The 24,853-nt window shown below is 39.7% G+C and overlaps 1 protein-coding gene across 1 annotated transcript in view; it reads right to left on the minus strand.

The window, feature by feature from the left end:
- TGFBR3 (transforming growth factor beta receptor 3) overlaps nt 1-24,853 on the minus strand; it is a 111,507-nt gene that overhangs the window by 75,335 nt on the left and 11,319 nt on the right. Inside the window, exon 2 of the mRNA XM_041421437.1 lies at nt 22,432-22,604. Coding sequence (XP_041277371.1) covers nt 22,432-22,489 — 58 coding nt within the window. The 5' untranslated portion in view covers nt 22,490-22,604. The remainder of the gene's footprint in view (nt 1-22,431; nt 22,605-24,853) is intronic.

Below are 24,853 nucleotides of genomic sequence, written 5' to 3' on the forward strand. Positions count from 1 at the left end.
CTTAGAGCAAAAAACTCTAAACCAGGTTTCAGAACCATTTTATTTTTAACAAATCAGTATTGGAACTGGTCAAACCAGCCTAACCACTGCTTTTACTGTATTCCTAAAATTGGGTAAATTAAAGATGACAGAGAAGGAAATCACAGATTTCATAAGATCAGTTTCAGGAGGCAAAGAGAGAGAACCATACTTATTTTCAGGATCAGCCGTACAACAATTCATCAAAGAGCATGCACAAAAACACACATGTAAACTTCAGCAATCTGTGCTTATCTAAGGAAACAAGTCTTCTGAGCCTCTTGCAGCAAAATGTTACCTATTTACATTGCAAATATATACTTCAGTTCTTTGCATTCTCATGGGTATTCTTGAAAGTGGTGATACTAGTTCTAATGATTTTCAAACCAACAGAAAAAGTGCTGGATTCCCATCTCAGGCAGTATCAATAGTATAGATGAAGGTACCAAAATATACAGTAATAGTAAAACTACAAAATGCATACACTAGACTGGGGGGGAAGAGGTAAGATTTCTGGCATAGGTGGATTTTGTTGATTGTTTTGCCTTTTTTTTTTTCATATTTTCTTAATCATAATGATTAAAAATATCCCATGGCAATTTTTCAGAATTGCAAGCAGCTGTCACATGCTTGATCCTTACTGACTTTCATTTGGAACTACATATGCAGCCATCTTTTGCTTAAAAATACACAGTGTCCAAGGGGCATTGGTTGTCCAAGGGCCACTACTATGCAATGAAAAGTTTATCTTATCTGGTGACTAATGAGAGCAACCCCAATGAGATCAGAGGGATTGAGAGGTGTCTTGTGTTTACTGGTTCAGGAGCATCCCAACAACAGAGCTGATAGCTACTCTTGCAATTTAGAAAATTTTCCAATTGCTTTTACTGAATCTATTAGACACTTCACAAGCATTCCTAAACAATTACAGTATCACACAATTCTACAAACCATTAACAGATTTTCCTTTAATTCATAACATTAGTATTATTTTTGATAGGTTATCCAAGCTTCAAAGTAAAAGCATAGCCAAAGTTTTCCTTCTATTTAATTTCTTTTATCTGGCCCAAGCTTCTTCCTTTTCTTCACACAGACACACTGAACTTACAGGAGTTCTGTTTGTACCCTTTTTTTCACCATCTCTATGAGCTCCTTTCCTTCTCAATAGTTGGTTTTCTTTCCAGTTCAGCCCCTATTACTCTATTTAACCATTCCTACCTAGTCCCCTAAGCTTCATCAACACTTGGCATTCACTACACCTGCATACACAGGGCTCTTCTTTCAATACGATGTCTTGCTTTTATCTGTCAATTCAATTATCAGCAAGTCATATTTTGGTCTTCAGAGAGCAAACAATGAATTCTGGATGCTGGTGCATATGGATGCGTGCACATCTGGAGAGTTAAGAGAGAAGTGATTTCCTTTCAAAAATATCTTTTTGACAGCCACACAAATGCAGAGTACCAGATGGTACAGCTGTCAGCTCAACAGCAACTTCCTGCAATCATCTTATGCTTTAACTTTGTCACTGGCCCAGGGCTACATGGGAGCCTTGCCATTTGTGACTAGCCCATCAGAAGAACAGGCTAGCAGTCACTGCCTCTAATCCTTGGCCAGTACTGAAGCTTGTGCATTCTGCTTGCAACACCAGGCACTCAGTGAGAAGCAGCTACAGAGGGTTTTTGGTCTGGGGTTTGGTTTTTCCTCCTCTTAGTTCTGCCTGTCAGAAACAGACATATAGGTGCTTCACTCAAGCATGAAACTTTATAAGCCTTCCCTTTGCTAATCTCAGTTTGCACGTCAGAAGCATCACTCCATACTAAAAAAGGGAACATCTGCTCAGTGCTGTGTGTCAGAAGATCTGATAAACACCACTGCTGGACGCAGGGCTGGAATGAGAGCAGCGGCATTGAAACACGTGATCCGCACGCTGCCAGCCACCCCAGGACATGCTGGGGCTGCTTTTCCCAGCTCCTCAGCTGCAAAGGGATTGAAAACCCTCATCAGTGGACAGGACCCTTCATAAAATAAAGAAACGTGCCTTTGTTACTCAGGCTTTCAGGTGCAGCAGTTGGCAACCACTTGCTTCATTCCCATCAAATGCAGTGGGGATCTCAGAAGCAGCAAAAGCCAAAATGAAGGAGAAAAACTTGGGGAAAGATGGCTCCATAACTGAAAGCATACCAGCTTTTTCTTAATCAAAAATAACAAGATTACAAGTTCAATTGAAGGCTGAATTCCTGTACCTGACCCTTTAAAGATGAGTTCATTATCAGTAAATGTCTCACTGAACAAACCTTGAAAACTGATGTTCATCAAGTGCTCAAGCAAGACAAAACTTCCCTCCACAAAACAGTTTAAAGCTTCAGTCTTGTCTTGAAAAATACAAAAAGAGATACGTTAAAAAAATCAACAAAGAAAAAAGGCTAAAACTACTGTACTCTTCCACAGTCCCCACTCAGTTAACCAAATGCTTCTTGCCCTCTCTCAGCTGTAGAATCAACAAGGAAGTCAATCCTGGAATATGGCCTGCTACAGGTTCTCTCTTCAGACTTCTGAATATTTATTATACAGTTTGGTTTTAACTAGGAACGACTCTGCTCAACATTTTCCTAGGCTCTAAAGAAGACCAGGAAACACCATGTTGGCCCCAGTGCTGAGGAACGCCTCAAGCCAAGGCTGTTGTGGGCACCGTGACCTCACGCCTGGATATTGTTTGCAGCTTGCTCAGAAGCACCAGCCTGGCTGCAGGACAAGACCCAGGGCCCGGTGGCTGTTTGGCAGGTGACAAATGCTGTGCCTGGCACCCAGGGCACGGCTCTCAGCTTCACATAGACAGGGGGCCACATCAGCTGGGTGGAGATGGACCCAAATGAACAAGTCTGTGGGATGGTAGGTTTGACAGAGCTATACCTACACTGTTATTTCTACAGGTAATGAAAAATCAATAAAACCTAACATTGCAGGTTTGTGAGACAGGATGAATCATCCAGCATCTAACCACAGCCAAACTCAGGGCATCTCAGTCTCTCCACCTTTCTTCTTCCCACCAACACTTTCCAGCTATCTTATGCCTCTTTTGATGCTGACCAAACCTACCTTCCCCAGCAGCTGATTCAACTCACTAACATGACAGGAAAGTTACCCAGCCATAAAGAGACTAAGCAGGATTCTGTTGCCCTTTGGTGCATTTGAGAGCAGGAAGGAAGGTTTGGTGAAGGCTGACTGTCACCAAGGCCACTGGAATAACCCGCACCCCTGTCCCTACTATGGGCAGCAGGGAGCATTCAGATTTGATTGTGCTTGTGAAACCTCACTGACTCAATGTGAAAAGACCTTCCTAGAAAGAAATAATACTGTTGATTTTAGAAAATGCGCTGACTGTGCAGGTGTGTTTCCTTTTGGTCCATGATAAGCACAATAGTGACACAAACTATCACTTTCAAAAGCTCCTCGTGCATTTTCACTTTGAATAAATATTTCCATGGTGGAGAACACAAATAGTCACAGCTAAACAACTGCTCTGATTACTAAAAAGACATCATGCAACACCTCACTACACTCTATGTACATGCATATTTTTAAGTGTAAATATTTATGTATACACATACATGTTCTCCATAGCTACGTCATCTAGATGCTGACAAAACATTCAGGGAAAGTGAGAACAATCAAACTTTAGTCATGTAAATGTATTTGTTTCACTTTTGAAGAGCATGTAAGAGACTGTTGTTTTTTAACATAAAAGCTTTTCCTGAAGGAATTTAATTTAATTTCCTCAGCACTACTAATGTCACCATTTACAATGACAGGACATTGCACTCATGACACAGGGTCTCTTAAAATTGCTTTCCTAATCAGTGTTCATGTAAGCCCACTCTTAACACCTCATATGGAATGCAAAACTGGATCTACCCCCTTTGTAAGGGGTAACCACACTGCACTTCTGCACTCCCCTTGCTTTCTCATCTCTGCTTCCTGTGTTAATCTCCTGGAAACTACATTTACAGCTGCACTGCAAAGAATCACCTTAGATGTAGCAGTATTAGACCTGATGTGGGAGAAGTCTGAACCAGTTTAATAATTTATTAAGTGCATACATACAATGTAATTTCAATTCATTTACATATTTAGGACCTCATGGCACAGTCCTTTGGATACCATGAATTTATTTACTATTGTTGAATTAACATACAGAATCATTTTTCAGACAGAATAATTTTTCAAGGAGACTGAAGGAGCCATACAAAGCTTTTACCAACTCAGCTCTCAGTCCAAGTTAGACTTGCCTCTAGCTTTCAGGTGGGGTAGAAGAGTGAGGGTAGAAATGCTATTAAAAATAACATTTTAATAAAAAGCTGAAAAAGAGGATCAAGAAGTTTTGTTTACTGTTCTGATTAAACAGATTCTGAGTAAACAGAGTCTAGTTTAGAGATTCTCATCATTTCAGGTTGCTGCTATAACATCATCTTATGGGACAAGCTGTATGTATACAAGATGTTACAGATTTGAAAACTGCTGGAAACAACTTCTCTATGCATTCACCTTGCAAGATCACTGTTCTATCCAAAGACCTGATATAGCTTAACAATACCACACAGAGGCTCACCTACATAACTAATGAAACTGGGTGATTTGCTAAAAACATATTTCTCCCAGTATGTCCTGGGAGAAATCTGTGGCCTCAGAAATCCCTATTTTGAACATTTACACAAAAAGACTGACCAGAAACAACAAAAACAATACCTGAATTTTAACAAGTGCAGTGCTTACACCACATTCTAAACAGAACCTGTTTTCAAAGTGTGATGTTACATCTTAAACTCAGCTGTTACTCTAATACTGACATGTGAAAAACAACCAACCCACCTTCCACTGGACCACAGGCCATTACACCACAGCTCAGTGTTGCCATCATCACAGTGAAGTTACCCTGAAGTAAGATTGCTTAAACCAGAAATTCCAGGTGCATAAACCTAGACAAATATTTTTCAGGGTATTTTCAAGAAGTTAAGGATCTGAGACTTTTGACATGCTTGGCCCCAGTTTCCTAACAACATAACTATCATTTAAAGTGCAACTTAGCACTTAAGATAAATGGTTTGCACTAACATTGCTCCATTGCTATATTTTCCCCTTTTATAACCTGTTAACATTATTACCACTAATTTATTGGGCAAAAGAAATTCAGCAGCTGAAAAAATGAGCTTGTCCTTAGGCAAATAATTTGGTGGCTTTTAAATGAGACTTCAAATTAACCCTTTTTAGCTAACACAGCAGGTTCTCTTTGAATGCTTTATATGAAAAACACCACTTAAAGGTTGTTCACATCTTTCTTTAAAAAAAAAAAAAAAAAAAAGAGGCATATTGCAAAACACACTTAATGGAGGAGAAACTGATGGTGGGAGTATGCAATCAAACAACACCTGGCCAGAGTGCCAGAGTACAGCATATGCTCCATGCCTGATCTTCAAACCCCCTGAACCCAGCAGTCCAGCCCTGAAACACAGTAACAGCCATACAAGGGAAACAACAGAGCATTGCAGACTTAAATGGAATTACAACCTCAGAATTATATAAGGAAAATTGGGACTGGAAAGATTATTTGGTATCAATTGCCAGGAAAAAGGATGCATGCTCCCTCCTCTTGGAATCACAGAATGGTTTAGGTTGGAAGGAACCTAAAGATCATCTGGTTCCAACACCCCTGCCATGGGCAGACACATCTCCCACTACTCCAGATTGCCCAAAGCCCCATCCAACCAAGCCTTGAAAACTGCCAGGGATAGGGCATCCACAGCTTCCTTGGGCAACCTGCCCCAGTATCTTTAGTGTGCCCCTCACACTAAAGAATCTCCTCCATATACCCAACCTAAACTTCTCCTCTTTCAGTTTGAGCCATTACTCCTTGTTCTGTCACTATACTTCCTGAATGAAGAGTCCCTCTGTGCCTTTCTTTTAGACCCCCTTCAGATACTCTCAGGCCTTCATGCAACCTTCTCTTCTCCAGGCTGAACAGCCCCAACTTTCTCAGCTATTCTTCAGAGGGAAGGTGTTCTAGTGCCCTTATCAACTACGTGGCCTCCTCTGGACTTGCTGACGTCTCCAGCATGTCAGTTTTCCTCTGGGTGGCATTCCTTCCCTCCAGTATGTCAGCTCAGTGCCATCAGTGAAGTGGCTGAGGGTGCTCTTTTCCAGGCACTGCATCCTACCAGTCCTTTCCATACAAGCTGGGAGACTTCCCCAGCTGAAGCCAGCCAAAGGCATTTACAGGTAAGGTGGAAGTCCTGATGCCTCCTCCTTCCTGCCATCCCCCATGTACCTCTGATAACCATGAACATATACAACACAGATTGGATACCAGAAATTATGTTATTGCCTTCCTTTCCTCAACAGCCTTTACCTTCTACTTTTTCTTTTCACAGCTTCCCATTTCTTTTCTCAGCCAAACCTCATCTTCCTTCCTTCAGTCTCTACAGGAAAAGTGACCACAAACTTACTGGTTCACAGCACTATCTTGAATATGCATCAGGGTGTACAAGAGCACTTGAACTAGTCGTTGCTTCCTATCTTTTTTCATTAGAACCTCTTTGGGGTTGCATTGCTCGGGCCTTTGCAATCTGCTCTGCTGGACTAATAAAGCATCCAAGCTTGACTATTCCTATCTGTATAAACGTTTTGTGTTACTAGGTCATCACAGAAGTCTATGTTGCAGGAAGATAAAACACATCATGCTTGTAAACACACAAGTGTTATATGTTTGACCAGATACTATCCAGCGTGCAATCACAGTGACACCCACCCTGTGAACCTTGTATGGAGACAATTATAGGTGCATGAAAAAAAGAAGCATATGCACCAAAAAAGTTTATAAAAACAGGAGTGCTGGTCTCCAAATAATGAAAGAGCATTACCACCAGAAAACTACGTAGATTTTTTCAGTGACAGCTTGTTGGTTTTTGGTTTGTTTTTTTTTTAAATCTTGCTTTAATGAAATACTACTTGTGTTTGTGGTGAACTTTTCAATAAAAAGTGACTTTCCTGGTAGGCATCCTGTAGCTATGCTATAGCCTTCAAATCAAGAAACTTTTGTCTTTTAGGGGTTATTCTTTCAATGTAAAATTGAATTTCAGGTCCCTTTTTGTGCCTAGGTGCAGCAGCATTCCAAAAGAAACATACAAACAGAAATATAACATTAAAGAACAGTTTTTTACGTTAGAAATCATTTGCAAGTTAAAATGAATTTTATACTTACCCAGTTTTTTATTAAAAGCTAATTTGGGGGTTATGTGAGCATTTCAATATTTCCCCCTTCTAAACTCAGAGATTCTGTGGAATTCTTTTTAAACCTTGGGTTTGGGTAGTCTGCCCTATTAAAACAAAGAAAGTCTATAAAGCATCACCCATACAAAGAGCTGAAGGTCACTGTCCAACCTTGCTCATTATATGGTCTAATTTAGTAATGTGTTTTCTTTCTGGATGTGATAATTAGCTTTCTGTTTCTTTGTTTCTAACAAAAACGTGGAGATACTGGAATCTTTTAAGGAAACAGTGAATCATTTTGGAAGGCTGTGTGCAATAAGAGTCAAAGTTATGACCCTTCCTAGTTCTTACAATTTCATGACCTCCACTTCCCAAAGCAATCTGCTCTTGGATCCCTGCTTTTAGGAAAACAGCTTTTAGGAAAACAGCTCCTAAAAAAGTACAAGTACCAATAAACTGAAATTTTCTGGTGAGAAACATCTCAATATGCACACTCAGAAAATGAAAATTCACTCTAAATAAGCCACGAAATCCACAGAGAGACTATGCGTTTCCCTTTCCATAGAGGATTGAAATCATAGTAATATACTCACAGCTTAATCAAGTTAGGGCCAGTATGTACACTGTAACACAGCCAAGTCCTTAAATCATTACCTTAAACCCAGCATACATGCTGAAGACTTTAGCAGCACACGCTGCCTTCAACTCCCATTGAAATCTGTACATTCTTGCAGGGATGTTGGGGTTTTATTATCTCATAGGGTCAAGCTCTTAGTCCTTAATCAGGCAAGAATCCAGATGAGGTCCATGGGAGGTTTGCCAGAGAAAGGACTAAATGGAGAGTGAGAAAGGATGGCTCTAAACAAGTTGGGAGCAGATCTTTATACAGAGCAGAGCTTGCATATTGTATGTCTGATTCATAGGCAGTAATTTAGCTCATGCAGATGGCAGCCACATGTGAAAAGATTTGGCCGTATATATCCTATACTTGCACCTCATCCACACTGAAAAGAAAAAGGCCCATCAGCAGACAGGCATTAATTCCATTATTTAAAGTATAAATTTTGACAGAGCAAGTCCAGTAACAAGATTTTCAAAACTGTTGAAGTAATATAAAGGGATATATATTTAATTGTAAAATAAAACACTAACTAGTATCCCTGAGGTTCTTTTCTGTCCACCAGAAATAAAACAAACCCTACACCAAACCAAAATCATTCTCAATGAAAAAGTAAAACTGCTCACTTCGGAAAGGTTTCTCAAAAGGCCATCTGCAACCTCAGAGCTCTTGAATGAATCACTCACTAATGAACCTCCTTCCGTTCCCCCTGAGCTAAAGTTCTGTTTAAGGAGTTTCTTACTAAATGCCACCACTCACTCATCTCCTCGCTATCTGAGCAACCACTCACACTTCGCTCATTACAGCCCTTCTTCCCTGCCAGAATACCAAACTATTTTCTCCTCCTTGACTTCCTTTTGCTCCTTTCTTCCCTTATTAATAAGCACGTGCCCATTGCGCTATCCTACAGGATTTCTCCCCACATAGTTCTACAAGGGCAACTGAAGAAACACAGAGGTGTGGTTCTACAAGAGTTAACCAATTCCACATTTTCTCAATGCACTGCCCAGCTGCTTGTTAGCTGTAACCAGAAGGAGCACGCACATTGGCAGTTAACTGCTAAACGCATTTTCAAAACTAATAAGAAGCTGAAAACAATTCAAGCTCTGGATATGAGTACAGCATATTCTCCCAGGCGAGCAGCAGATATAAAAGGAGAACTGAGATGGCCTCCATATGAAATCACAATGGCTCTTCTCCTCAAATAATCTTTTACTAACTTTTTTTTTTTTTTTAAGGGAAGCTGGGGAAAGGATTTTGAGCTCAGGAAATAAGTCATTTGTGCCCAATGCTAATGTAGCCTTTATAAGGCATGCATCTTAGTATCATTGCTGCACAGAAAAAAGTCTCAGGAGACTTCAAAGCCGATTCAGGTTTCACAAAAATATAAAATGTTCACACGCACATCTGAAGCCCTTCCCTTTCAGAGACCCCACAGGTGTAGAAATCCATCTCTCTGTATGGCAAAGGTTCAACTCCCATTTAAGGGCTTACACAAAGGAAGCATGAGCCCCCTTGACACTACAGGGAACACATGGGGGCCCAATAGCTGGCAGTGGAGCACAATTCCTGTACTGGAGTACTTCTCCAGTACAGGAAAATGCCCGTTGCTCCTTCTTCAACAAGCAAACAAACAAGGCCTCAGGGGGGAAAATGCAGGTATATTCTGTAAAAACTAACCAGAAAACGCTAACTAAATGTTAAAGTGCAAGATCACAGAAGCTTTCTTAGCCCCTGACAGAACTGTAAGCAGAGACCTCAGTGAGCAGGATGGCTTTTTGCTTCCTACAAAAAGAACAACCAACACCTCAGCCCTACATCTGGGCAAGCAGTGAGAAACCTCTCAGTGAGCCTTTCAAAGTGACTCGGCAACACTTAGAACAGCACTATTTGTTTTCAAGTACAATCAGTAAAGGATAGTGTTATTCAGAAAACAGTCACAATATCCTGGAACTTACTAGATGCAAAATAACTTTGCAGTGCAGTCAGCAGTCTGAGGGGCCTCATACACGATTTGCAAGCTTTCAAACAGTCCCCCAGAAAGGTGGAGGAATGAGTAATCTCTCTTCCTGCTAAACATTCAAAGTGCACATAAAAGCTATCATTGAGTCAGCACTTGGTGGTGGCAATTCATCTGGTTTGCTGGAATTTTTAACAGCTTGAAAGTGGCCATTGCTATGCATATTACATGGCCTTTTTTTTTTTTTTTAATTACTACTATTGTTTTTGTAGAAGAAAATACCACGTAAGCAACCCATTTCAGCATTTTTGTAATTAGGAGCTAATATCACGCTTGGATTTTGGGGAAAAAAACAAGAGCTAGGGACTGAAACAACTTAGATGTAAAACAAGTGGCATCTTAATACAAACAAAAAACCAAGCAGACAGACTAATGCAGGGTCCAGTCAAACTATATGGTTGGGTAGAGTTTAACAAGGTCAAATGGTTGAGGCTTTCACTTGCTTACATTGTAGCATAACACACTGACTGTGAAGGGTTCCATAGCTCAAGAGTCCAGAGGAGGACTGTTGCCTCTCATTTATTGAATAGTCTTCATAGGAGAAGCACAGAAGTTTCAACATTGCATTGTAGAGCGGCATATTTCCTTCTTGTAATGTATTGCATATCATTGTGGGAAACTAGATGGCAAACCCTTGTTATGGGTAGAGTTACATGAACAAAAAAAAAGTGCTTCTGTCAGCTTTTTCATGTACTTTTGGGTAAGGATGTATAGCTGTGCCAGTAAACCAAATCGTTTTGTTGCCGTATGTTCCAATTCTGACAGGCTGTTTTACATTGTGGTTGTGTCCGACTGTGCCACCAGGTGAGCCACAGATCAAGTTACTTAAAATACTTGAACAATACTTCAATTCTCTCCTTCTATAAGAGGAAACTCATTTTTGACCTAGTACAAACATGACCTGCTGCAACAAAGGGAGGCTCCACTACCCCTGCCACACACTTCCAAGGGTCCCTTATTTGCTCTAGCAATCATGATGGTTCAGAGAAAACCAGCCACTTCTAGGACTTCAAAAGCTCTCATGTAAGCACACAGGAACCCAGCTGAAACTTATTCTTCCCATCAGTGGATCAGTAGTTTAAATTCATTGAATGGAATGGAAGTTAACAGCCATGCTTTCACTAACACCTCATGAGATCTGTGCTAATTTACTGGCCATCCAACGCAGAGGCAGGCTTAACCTTACACTGCACAAGGCAAGTTACTTGGTGAAGCGAAAGCCTGAGTGTATCCTGCTTTAGAAAAGCTACCACCCCCTACTGACCAACCAAAGCACGGTATCAACATTTTCTAACGGCATACAAACAGCTGGGTAACAAACAGCCCCACTCCCTGCCCCAGCACAGACCTGACTCGTGATCTGACAGAGCCCAGGCAGAGCAGTTGACAGTCCCACTACTAGCAGCCCTACCACCAGGGCCACAAGTTTGGCTGGAAAAGAACCAAGTTCTTGTGGAGTATAAACAACCTTTTCTCTGGATAACAAGGCTACAGTAACAAATTAAATATATTCAGAAATCTAGCACAGAAGTATTCTCTTATCTACTGTTTTTTAATTGTGCTTACTATTAACCATTAACTGTATAGTTAATCCCTTTGGACAGTTCACTGCAGTTTTCATTCACTGTAAATGCAGAGACCCCATATGTCACCCACTACACACTGTTAAGCCATTGTATGAAAAAAATGTTTATCTTTAAAGCTTCCAATGTAACTGCACTGTTGTGTTCGAATGTTCTTTGAGATCATCCAGGATATTACAAAGATGCTTGTTTAAAAAGTCTCTTCCAGCTGTTCTATGTGTTTATTAGGAACATTACAAAGGCATCAAATGCTCATTAGTGATGAGATCATCCTAACTAAAAAAAAAAAAAAACATACTAACACACATCTTGGATACGAACAATTACAGTGAGATATTCAACACAGGAGGAAGAACTCAGCCTCAAGTAAAGAGGGGAGCAGAGAGCATCACACTCATTGCAGGGTCCCACTGAAAGTGAGCAATAGCATGATTTCCCTTCACTGGCACAATAGCCCTTGCACAGCAGGTCCTCAGTAAATCCCTCTCCAGCTCCACCAGTCATGGCCTAGTTAACAACATAGCACAGAGGACCTAACAAGAAGCTGCTCTGAAGAAAAAGCAAACAAACCCATGTGTCACCAACCATGTGAAGAAGGCAGGCCAAAAGTCTTCAGACCAGAACACAAGTTTTGTTATCACTTCAGGACATGAACCCTAGGATTAAATCCACTAAGAAAGAGGACCTGTGCTACACCATCTTCAAATTTCTGCCATTAAATCATCCTAGAGACATAGTGCTATACAACTGTATCAGGATCAGACACCTACTGACTGGATTAGAATGGGATTAAAGGGAAGAAGACACAGCAACTCTGCAGAAAGTTATGGACTCAATGTGAACATTGAGACCATATGTCTGCAGCACTCGTAGCCCACCAAGCAGCAAACTGAATCCTCAAAGAAGCATTTCAGCAAGAGATGGCACCAGGGAGCACAGGGACACCAGTATATAGCCTGGTTCCTTCCAAAAATTAAAGGAAAGCAACTAGAACAAGATGACAACACAGGTATCAGAACTGAATCAACTTAATTAGCTCAGTCAACTAGTACCAAAATGCTGTTTGCTCCAATTAAATTACTTCAGTCCACTAAGCCAAAAAGGCACTGATTCATTGCTCAAAAATCCTCCTGGGTAAATCCTGATTTCACTCCACTTTTTCTTTGAGCAATCTTGTCAAATGATAGACAGTTACATGAATGCTTGACCTACAAAACCATCTCAAGTGCATTATTATTTCTCTGGAGAAAGAGGGAAGATACATTTTAGGACTCTTCCAGCAAGGAAGAAAAACCAAAGGAGTTCTTTGTTAGTAACTTTCACTTGAAATGTTTTTGATAATATTTTTGGTTAACCTTTACTTAGTGCTTGTGCAATTTTGAAACAAACAGAAGAATAAGCTGGTTTGGTTTTCTCCCTATACAAGATTTTAACAACACCATTAAGCAGTTCAATACTCAGAACTGTTTCATTAGAATTCTTTTCTCCTGAATCACATAAACAAAGTTGAAGTTCAGTCTAGTATTTATAAGAGATGACTTATAGGCTTCTTGCTACAAACGTACTTTCGAGATCCAGTAAATGTATCAGAGACCTAGAATTACGGAACTTTATTTTTTTTTAAACTGCTTTACTCAAAATCAACCATCACACAGTGTTAAACATTATTTTATCTTGGGCATGAAATTGCTGAAAAAAACTCTAGCTTTGTTAATTTCAAAACAGAAAAAAATATTTCAAGAGACACAACTAATACAACCAGATCTTTTTCAGGGTTGCTTTTATTTTTCTGTTACTGGCATGAACCATTCCTTTCTGAAATGTCCATTCTGACATTTCAGTTCCTTTTTTTTTCTTGGGAAAGAAACCATTACTGAAGTCAGATAACCAGCCTTTTCGCAGGAGGCACTGCAGAAGCATTTGTCAAGTATTACAATCAAGACAATTGTCATCTTCAGAAAAACTCAGAGACCTTCCTACTATGCATACCTGAGCTCTCATCACTTCCCTCTGTGATGGTGTGATCACAGAGATCAAACATTAGCACTAAATTGTCATCTTCAGCAAAACTCAGAGACCTTCCTACGATGCATACCTGAGCTCTCTTACTTCCCTCTGTGATGGTGTGATCACAGAGATCAAACATGAGCACTGGGAGAATGAAAATGAACGTAGTCAACAATATGGCCATGGGCACTATTTTAGCAAGAAAAATAACCACTACTGGCCTACTTCCAAAAAGCAACTGAGACAAGTAATTTTCAAATTAATCTCTGAACAGTTTTCTTGCCAATTTATTCAAATACCTATTAGTTTTTCAGCTTGAAGGTGAAAATATCCCACAGAAAAATTAATTACTGCTTTGAACTCATAAGTGCCATAAAAGAAAATTTTGCCAGACTGACATGACATTTCAAAGCAGAAGATACAGAAATCTGGCCACTTTTACAAATTATATAGTTATTATATAGTCCAGAGTCAAAGTCTACCCTAATGCAGGAAACTGAAGCCACACATTAACTTGTATCATGTTGCTCAAACCCTGCAGGGGATTTAATGCAGTTCTACCTGCTGTTGTAAGTTGTCTCCCAATGATGCAAGAAAAGAGTCATATTTCACCTGAAAATTATTTTTGGTACAGTCTCAGATTTCCCACTTCCATGCTTTGGTATGACTGATTCTACTTCCTGCAAATATGGTGATTTTTAATTTTTTTTTTTTAATAAGGATAGCAGGTAGAATAAAATAAGTAATGAGTAAAATAAGTAACTCAATGAGTTAAGACACTTCTCAGAACATCATACTTTACCTATGACTTGCCAAAACATCAACCACCTTGATCCTTATCAGAGATCACAACAAACCTCTGCAGCTCAGCATCCATGAGTCTAAAAACAAGCAAAATTGGCAAAAAGTCTGGCAGTACATTTAATAAAACTTTTGCTATTTTCATACCTCCAAAAAAGGCAGGTGATGGTTTTGAAGAATTACTAAGATACCAGCAGTTAGCAACAATGTGATCCATGTGACTTGAAAGTGATTACATTGGCTCTTCAAACAGGCCTGCACAGACAATGCCAGGGTTGAACACATCCATTTTATATATCAAGTAACCAAGACTGAGAGATGAAATAACTCGTGGGGAGATCACAGAGAGCGTCACAAATCCAGATGCAAGCCTCTGATGTTTCAGTCAAAAGCAGAGCCCATAGATTAGCCCTTTGCACCTAACTCAGCTATGGCCATCGGGCACAGGGACTGCACAAGAACAGGCCCAGCTGCTGCTCCAGCATCCCTGTGCTCTCCTTCTGAAGTCCCCGCTCATGGCTCAGCCACAGCTGGAAGGAACTGCTCTGACAGCCCATAACTCACTCCACCCTCTCCCAAAGGTCCCTCAGACAGACATTTACATTCAGTCACCAGAGAGATGAACACGCACATCACGTCACAGGGGCTGCTGTGCTTGGCTGCATCAAGAGGGCACATCACTCCATGGGCAGGAGAAGACCCCACCATGGTCCTCAGACACAGCAGCACCTGCCCAGCCGTGCTTTTATGCTTTATGTCCAGCTTTTATGCTGCAGAGAAGATGCTTCCCAGGAGTCCCATTTGGACTAAACACACACACGTACCAATACATAAAATGTGTGACCACTGCTTTTAAAGTTCTTAATATTCTAGAGATTTCCTTAAAACAACTCCAAATTTGCAAACTGAACTATGCCAAGCTACTTCAGTAACAGCTACATTTTCAAATAACCTTTTCACCTTTATCCACTTCCGTACAATTCCTGGAGGTTAAAGAATCACCAAGGCATTATGACACTAAGTGCCCCTCCCTTGTTTTTACATATTAAGGAAAGGCATACATTCTTGTGACGGAAAAAATTCATTTTGACATAGTAGCTAGAATCAAAATAACTTGAGGAGCATCTCTAGTAAGACATATGTATTACTGCTCCATTCAAAATAAAAATATAAATAAAGAAAAATATTTATTCCAAAATACATTGTATCCATCATCCTTTCTAGACACAAGGCAGATTTGGTGATCAAGGAAATGAAGAAAAAGTAAAGAGGAAAATGAGAGAAAATAACCATAAAAATAAATTCTTCACTTACTCTTGGCTTCAAGTATTAAAGAAAACAACAGAAAAACCCACCACCAAAACACCAAAGCTGCTTCAGATGAAAGCAAACTTTATCCTGAAGAAATGAAACAGCAACAAACCTTACATATATTTCCATCGCCCAGCCCCAAATTCCTTTATTTGTTACTTCTTCACTGCACTACTTCAATAATGAGAGTAAATACCATTTTCATTTAGTTATTTCCATCCCTGACAAGTAAAATCCCTTTTTTATTAAATGCCTATTAATAAGTCTTATAGTATGGAAGCTGCCAAAAAAAGGAACAATAGCTCCATCTTTTTATAAAGTACACTTATGAAGAAAAGCACATTGTGCTTAAAGCAGCTGCACTTCATGGCATTACTAAAACCTTTACTTTTGTCACCTGGGGTCAAAATTTATCTTTGGTGAAATTCCATTGATTTAAAATAAGTTCACATCAAAGAAGAATTCAACTCAGTGCCTTCAGGTAATGAAACATGGTACAGTCTTTGTGCTAAATATATTTTTTTTCACTCCAAATTCATCTCTCCTATGACTTACAGCCTAAGAGACTTCAGTTCTTTTTAGCATTAGCTACAGAGGATTAAATTATTTCTCTTTCTTGAAAAGGCATGTATCTGGTCCCTATATTTTCTCTACACTATAACATCACTGGCAGTAACATAATGGCATTGAATCATACAAGCATGCTTCAGTGGAAGGAGCTTATAAAAGAAACAGATTTCCAGAAATTCAGTACAATTTTCATGTGAAAATAGCAATTGTTTTTCTAATAGCAGGTGCTTCACTTCTTGTTGAGACACCCCAGAACCACATTTGGGAATGCTGGGTGTGGGGTTCTATAGCATGTGAAGTCTAATATTTAGTTAACTAAATATGCCTTTTCCACTTTTTTTTATTAATTAAAAGGATTGAGGGTTCATGTTATTTATAAGACAAATGACAGATGGAAAAGCTAAGAAAGAGTTAATAAGGGCCTGAAATACAGAAAGGATATTAAAAGATCTACAAGCAAAACCTCAAATCCCAATTCCCTTCAGAAAACAAAATAATTATTTTTAGCAAAGTATTTATAAAATAATTATGTGAAGCTTAGAACTTGTTAAAGACAAGTTTCTCTTAAAAAAAAAAAGAAAAACTTGAATAAATTATCTTACAAAAACAAGGATTAATGCCATCCCCATTCAGTGCTGTAAAATTTTCCTCAAAACTACTTTTCATCAGTGGAGTACCTCCCTCCAGAGACCCTCAGTAACGCCATTTGCCTGCACATACGCAATTCCAGAGCTGCATTATGGGCTGCATATTTCTTAGGACTCCTTTGGCATCGCCCAGAGTCAGTTTTAATCAAAGAACCAGATATTTGTGTTTAGTGATAAATGCTCAGGTTCAGCAAACACTTGGATATACACTCAGCTGTTCTGCTGAATCAGGACCCACAATCCCACATCCTACTGCTCCACATGGGTGCAGAATTGTGCAGAATTCTGCTGAAATTCAACTGCTTTTAGCTTGAGAGCCTTGCTGATACAGGAAAAATGAAGTCTGCTCAGTTCAAGCCATTCCAAGTCTGTGATACAATTACCTCTTTGAAAATACATAACCCTTCTCTGTATCCTGACTCTTTAAATTCTTCAGAATTTTTGTGTGGGTTTGGAACATAAAAAAACCGCTATTTATGCATAAAGCACATAGAAATGGCACAGGATTTGATACAATTCAGTTGCTGAAAGACAGATGAACAGATTAAAAAAAGTAATTTACAAAGGAATAGATCATTATGCAGCACGAGAATGCTGAAGAAACTTAAATCAGGGGACACACAGATTTAGTCTAGCTTCCCCATTTTAATCAGTCTTTGTATTTAAAGTGTTCACTTAAAATAATTTACTGCTTGAAAGGTATTATGTTTTGTGTGAAATCGAAATTAACTCTTTTTTAATGAATATTTTGGCATCTCAAAGTTATGTCACAGACCTCACTGACACAAAGTTAGGAATTCATCATTTGATTCCCTATCAGATCAACATGTGGTATTAATACATTTCAAATCACCATCAGGGTGATAAAGGAATAAAAAAATTAGAACAATTTCCCCTTTTAATAGGCAGTTACTGGTTTCTCAATAGTATTTCTCAGAACTGAGAGCATGTTAGCCTCCCCTGAAGAGCACGGGCATTCCCTTGCAGCCCCTGCAGGAGGGCTTGCAGCCTTTCTGACATGGCACAGCACACAAACCAGCCCTTTGCTCCTCTAATTCTCTGAGACTGCAAATCTCCACATGTTCTGAGTGCTGGCTCATTTCATCCTCAAAAGTCTGATCACCCAGACCATAAACGGATAGGAATAGGTGATTTTACAAGGGAGGCGGAAGTCAGCTGATTATGAAAAAGATGTGAAGGGAAAGAGCAGTAGAGAGTGAAATCTTCATCCATTCAAAAGCTGCAACCAGCCTGTGCTTTACTTCAGTCCTAAGAATTCAAGATCCAGCCTCTGTCCCTTGGTTCTCATCCTCTAAACACAATTTAAACAAACAAAAACTCCACACTTCTGGCAACAAATACTTTTGGGAAAAAATAATTAGTCTAATTACATCTGGGAAATACCCAGCAAACACTGTTTAAAATAGAAGGAAATTTGTGTGAGTATTAATTTCTACTTTTTCTTTTTTTTTTTTTTAATATAATGTCCTTCACCTTCCAGTGGAAGGTTTTTCTACTGCGCTTTGAAGAATCATATATTGCTTTTGGAAACACAATGTTCAAGGTCAGGGGAAGTTCATCTTTAAAAAAAAGAAAAAGTAGATGTCATGACAAGGCCTGTTTCTTCCTGTTGTTCTGCTTATTAACATGGCACCCATCACCATCATATCTGGGGGGCAGATCCAGAAGATACATGAGCTTGCAAGTGAACAGTCTCACTGAAAATGAAGCACACACATGCTCTGAACAATATAAGATTCATAGAGGTCTTCATAGAGGGTCTTCATCTGCCTGGCCACAACCACGAAACGCAGTCATAAGGGGAAAGGTGTCTAAAAGCCAAGCACAGGCAATACTAAATTATCAGGGGGATTGAAGGAAAGTGAACATGGCTCCATGGGCAAATTCCAGTTGGTATCAGGTGCCACAGCTGCACTGCTTTCTCAGCAGCAGGAATGATTTGCACCAACGGAGGATCTACCCCAGAGACTGCAATGAGAACCTCTGGCCACTGTAAATCCATAGGCTGTATCACCCTTCTGTCTTCTTTCTACTGAACAGTAACGTACGATAGAAAAAAAAACAACAGAAAAAATAGAACTTGAAATTAAAAATGTTCTCATTCCTTCATGGAAGGACCTGTTGAAGGTTTGGCCCTCAAGGTCTAGAGCAGGTATGTATTTCAGCTGTCCTCTAAGACATTTCATTAAGACGTGCATCACGCACCCAACTGCACTAATTTGCCAGCAAGAAAAATAAATATGTTCCAGCCTTTGATTTAAGCCACATTAGGACAGAATATTTTTGCTCCAAGATTACAAAGCCAGACTAATTTAAGAGGTCATCCAAGGCCTGGATAACTGTGTGTAGCTCTGAGTGTGTGCAGCTCCTACTGCAGGTTGCCAGACCTTAATTTAATCCCACTTCAAAAACTTAATTCCTTCAGTCGGGTAGATAGCTTGCCAGAAGTTTTTCTCTCCATCCTGCCTTGAACTTTCCATGAAGTAGAAAAATCTCAGAGTAATCAAGGTTTTCTATGCAGTCTTTTTCTGCCCAATTAAAGCTTTATAAATAAAAGCTTACAAGAAATTCATGTACAAGACGAAAGCAAATCAAATTCAGATAAGCATTTCGCTACATACATCCAAGTAGTATGAAGAGGTAGAAAAACAGGCAAATATTCTTTGAATATTTATATAGAATATATTCAATGCAGTTAGTGAGGTGTAATCTTTAAACTATTAGCTTGAAAAACATGCAGGTCTGTGACTCATCTTTGACCATGCATTTCTGTGCATCATGTTGTGTAACTCCAGGGTTTTGGGGTTTTTTTTAATATAGTTAACACACTAGTACCTTCAAGAGCAAGAGTGGAAAAAAAGAAACCAAGCATGGATTTTGTCTAGAAGCTCACTTACACCTGAAAATACAAGAATGCTGAAGCTATTATAATGTCAGCAAAACCCCCCCCAATAAACAGTAGCAGCAGTTTCAGTGTAGGATTGGCAAACAAAAGAAAGGTGTGCTCTGCTGCAGCAGCCTCACTTCTTCAGAAACAAAGAGCAAGCTGGAGAAAGGCTCAAATGTAAAAAAATCAATACCCTTGGGAGGTGGCATGCTGCCCCCTGCCTCCCCTAGGCTCCACCACAAGTCAGGGATTTTATTTATACTTCTTAACTTTATTTAGACTTCTAGTTTTATTTATACTAGTACATTTGTGGTTCAAGACTGAAAAAGCACGGGTTCAGTACGCTGGCAGTGCCATGCCTGCAGTGCCCTGGCCATCACACTGACCAGAGCCCAGGGGCCACTGCCAGCTTTTCACACAACTGGAACACTGTTTGCTCCCACCTGTTCTTCACCTAGAGCCACAAACTCCCTGCATTTAAAGCATAACTGTTTGCATTAAAAGGACTCAAAATCTCAAGTTGTAAAAGCTCTATCTAAATAACCTTCCGCAGTTTTAATTACATCTGCCTGACACCTCTTCCCTCTTCATCACAGACCATCAGTTCTTGCTCTTATCTCACTGTACTCATTCTACTCTGTAAAGGACATTATCTAGTTGTTCTCATTAAGAATTTATTGAAAAAATTAAAAAGCATGGAAGAAAACCAAAATATACAGGCAGACATAGCCAGAAACCACAAAGACAGTGCTTCCTCACCTTCCCCTAACAAATTGTGATCCTTCCTACTCCCCTCAGCTTACTTCTTCCCATGCAGATAGAAGAAAAATCAGTCTCCAAGAAAGAAAGAATTTGAAACTAGCCTTCCTCCAAGCAGGGTGCCGGTCTAGACTTCCAGAGGTCCCTTCCAGCCAAAATAATTCTGTCACTCTACTTATGAATAAGCATCTGATTGAATCCAAAGCTTTTTAAGAGTTTGTTTCAAGAATATCTGCCAGAGGAAAACACTGAGATGGGGAGTAAAACCAAAAAAACCACAACAAATTTCAAGACAGACAAGTTACATTTTCTGAACACTGAATAACTTTCTAATAGTAGTACTGTTTGATTGACTTTTAAATCAGTGGGGTTTAATTAAAGCTGGCATTAAAAGGTAAGCTGACTTGATAGGAAGCATTCTCCTCAGCAGCAAAACAGAATTATTATTGTGATCAATTAAAAAAGCTTTTCTTTTCTGCACTGACCCCTCCTTTCAAAGGAGATTTTTACACATCTAGAATGGTACAGATTTGCTCCAAGTAATGGCTCTTGTCAGCCAAGAGCAGCATTGATGTCCTCAGCTCGAGCTGCAGACGCACTCAGACACACCCTGCATTGCTGGAAGTCTGTCTGTAATGAAGCTATTGCAAAATGTCAGCATCACGTACTATTAAACAATCAAAGTTACTCGTGTTGGATGGATGCCTTCAAGGAGGTCAAACCCAGAGAAAGTCCCACAAGGCTTGAGGGCTTGAAATAACATAATTTTCCATGCTGAAGATGAAATGAAGCCAAATTGTAACACATTTAATTGTTTAGCCCTGTCTCTTCCAAAGCTGGTCATCTTTTCCACAATGAGGACATCTCAGATTTAAGCAAGCCATCTGTCCACTGTCTACTTTTCCCACTGTCTCATTTTGACTGACTGTACATCCACTTGGCCTCTTCTCCTAAGACCCACGCTGTACACATAAGAGGCTTCCCCTTGCAACCACAGAAAGAACTTGGACAAACAAACATTCTGAGTAGAATCACTTCAGTGCTTGAAGAAACTACAGAATAAACTAGGTACTTGAACTCCACAGATCTTTCTTTTCTCTGTCACAAGTTATTGCAACATACTGTTTTAAGAATCCCCAGCTAGGCCAAAATGTGGGACAGGAACAATCCCCTTAAATGGCAATGCATGTTCCTAACCTAAAAGGTCTCCATTGACACAGACAACTGTTATTAAAAGGCTTTTGCCATCATCACTAATGGCTGACTGTCAGTCAGGTTAGACAACTGTCAGGAATGACCAAGGTGAGGTTTATCCCAATAAGGCAGGAAGGATGGACAGACTCAGCGACCTATTATGAACCTTTCTGGGATTTTGTCTGACATATTTTTTATAATTTAATTCCAGATTATAGGTCTTGGAGGCAGCATGGAGCTGAGCAGGAACACCCTTTCAGCCCAGCTCTGTAGAGAGAGACTCTAGCAGCCTCAGCTTCACCAGCCCAACCCTGCACCTGGGAAAATAAATCCAGCCTCTCGGCAGAGCCAATAGCTGATCATGCTGGCAGAACTACACTGCTTCCACTCCCAAAGGCTTCCATATCAACCCTCTCCTTTATAATACATGTGCACCATGCAATTATTAAAAATAAATAGGTAAATAACCTAAATAATTTACATTACTACTTCAGTTCTTAAATTATTTTAAGGGTGAACATAGATGCAAGAAAACATTCTTATAGGAACAGCACTGTTTCTCACATCATATATGATGCAATTATGATCACAATAGTTTTACAGAAAACCTAGACATAAACATAAACTTTAGCTGACCTACTTTCTTCAGCATAAAAAAGTATTTCTGATCAACAATTCTAAATATGTGCATCCAGTTACACTGAATGCATGATTTGCATAATACCACCTACCTGCAGCTGCAAAGCACAAAACCATCAAAGCAAACACTGAAGTCACACAACTTGACATTTTTGTAAATGCTGTATCTTCTCAAATCAACTTGCTTTGTGGCTCCTCATGTAGATTTACTCTCTTTGAAATTTGTGGTGAGCTTTGAAATCAGATCTTCTGGACTTTTAATTGCCTACAGAAAGAAGTAAAAACAAACATTAATACAAATACAACTTACAGAAATACTGTTAGATATTTAAAATCGTCTCTCTTGAAGAAGAGAAACAGAACTCTCTCTTAGAGGTCTAGTAGGGGAGTGCATTTTATATTGTCAGATACCCTAGGTACCAATAACCTGGTACACTTCCCCCTGTATTTCAGTATTTCTTCGCAGATGTTACTCCCTTATATTATACATTGTTAGGATCTGCCTGGAAGTGAGGCCCCAGAGTCCTCTCTGTCAGCTAATACCGAAGTCCCACGAAGCCTGCCAATGGTACTCACACCCTCAGACATGTTTATTTTAAATAATCAGACTTTCTCTGGTGCATATAAACATTTGTTTGCTCAGTTATCTGCTGCTACCTTTATTATAGCATGGAGAAATGTTCCACATGTGCTCTAGCTAGTTGATGGGTAACTCAATAAATTTAACTCATCGTTTCTCAGTATGACAAACTCTGAAAACTTTTCAATGCTACTTGACACTAAATACAAACATAAAACTGTTCAGAATCTTTATTTTAAGAGACTTTGAGACATGATATACCAGGTCAGTTAAACAACTCTAGTATGCTATGCTAATAAATGACAATACAGCTGATGCCTGTAAGCCTCACAAACACTGAAAATTCTGACCCCAGAATGCATGCTGCAGATTTTGGAGGGGAAACGCTCCAGATCCTCTTCCACTTTTTTTTTTTTTTTTTTTTTTTAATTGTATTCTCCGTTATCTAGAGGTCTAGAGTAAGATGACAAACCAGGAAGGTAAATGCTCCAGATCCACAATATCCTCTTCCACTTTTTTTTTTTTTAATTCTATTCTCAGTTATCTAGAGGTCTAGAGTAAGATGACAAACCAGGAAGGTAAAGAACTGGAATGTTGGTATTGTGCCTTTGGGAGCAGATGGCACCTTGGCAACCACTAACACTCATCATAAAGTATTGCAAGGAATTACAAACCCCCATCATGGGACCAAGTGATAGCAAAATGCTGAGTCAAGATCACGTGGCAACATGAATATCATTTAAAAAGTTCTTGCTGACATTAAAATGGAATGAAGTACAAGGATAAAAGGCCAGATTCTGTTACACAGTGCATGCCATACTGTGCACCAGCAGAAGCCTACTCAACCAGGAGGAAACTCGAGAAGCTCCTCAGCACTCTTTCTGCATGGTTTATTTGGTAGGGACGGCACTGCCCGGTGTGCACAGAGCTGCACCTACACTCCTGAAAGGGCTGCTGGGGCCCAAGGCCAGAACTCCAGCCTCCTGCAGATCCCTCACTCAGCACTCAGCTCCTGGAACCTCCAAGTGGTGTTGGCAGTGCCCCAGATCCCACCGGGAGGTGGGCGGGAACAGGAGCAGCTCCACAGGCTGCTGGGAACACCAGACACACACTCCTGCAGGACGGCAGCATATGGGGAGAGCAAGGAGTTGACTGTCTGTCACAACATCGGGATTCATGCAAGTCCTTTTCAAGTGTCCCATGTAAAAAGCACTTTTGGCAAAATGGCAAGAGATGACAAATATTGAGCATTATTTGGGAAGTCAAATATGAATTGGAATAATTTGCTTCTATTTCTCGAGACGAAAAGAAACCAAACTCTACCTGTGGTAGTATTCGGTTGCTTGTTCAATTTTTAAATGCTGCCATAAAGAAAAATTATCAAATAGAGCAAATTATGAGGTTTCTAGTCAGTGTTATCTATAGAAGACCATCATAATGTTCTGCAAGATGTCATATGTGCAAACAGGCAATGAAGAAGCATTCTGAAACTCAAGTTACTGATGTACAGCCATTTTACCACCACCAACAAACACAAGAGAAACGGGAAAAGAAGTAACTACAGCACATATGCTAAAGAAAGAAGAAAACCAAATAAGAAAACCCAAGATATAACTTAGATCACTGTCACATCTGCATAAGCCTCTCATTCCTCAGTGACAGTTTTATAAGGCACTGAGTTATGTAGAAACAGGGAGCACAGGGAAAGAACTGGAGAATCCCATTAGAATCCCATTCTGACCTGAACATCTAAATATGTTACAGTGTGAAGCTGCAATTCAACGTGAATGAAAGTCCTTTTGAAAAATGGATTTAAAAGGCAAAGAGAACACATACACATTTCCATCTGTAGGAGTGATTTGATTCCTACCACAACCCACTGACCAATAACATTTCCAAGGTATAATTCAGAGCTGCCAGTATATGATTGAAAA

The sequence above is a fragment of the Onychostruthus taczanowskii genome, unplaced genomic scaffold (assembly GCF_017590055.1).
Source record: "Onychostruthus taczanowskii isolate IOZ18803 unplaced genomic scaffold, ASM1759005v1 scaffold7, whole genome shotgun sequence".
NCBI classification, from domain to species: Eukaryota; Metazoa; Chordata; class Aves; order Passeriformes; family Passeridae; genus Onychostruthus; species Onychostruthus taczanowskii.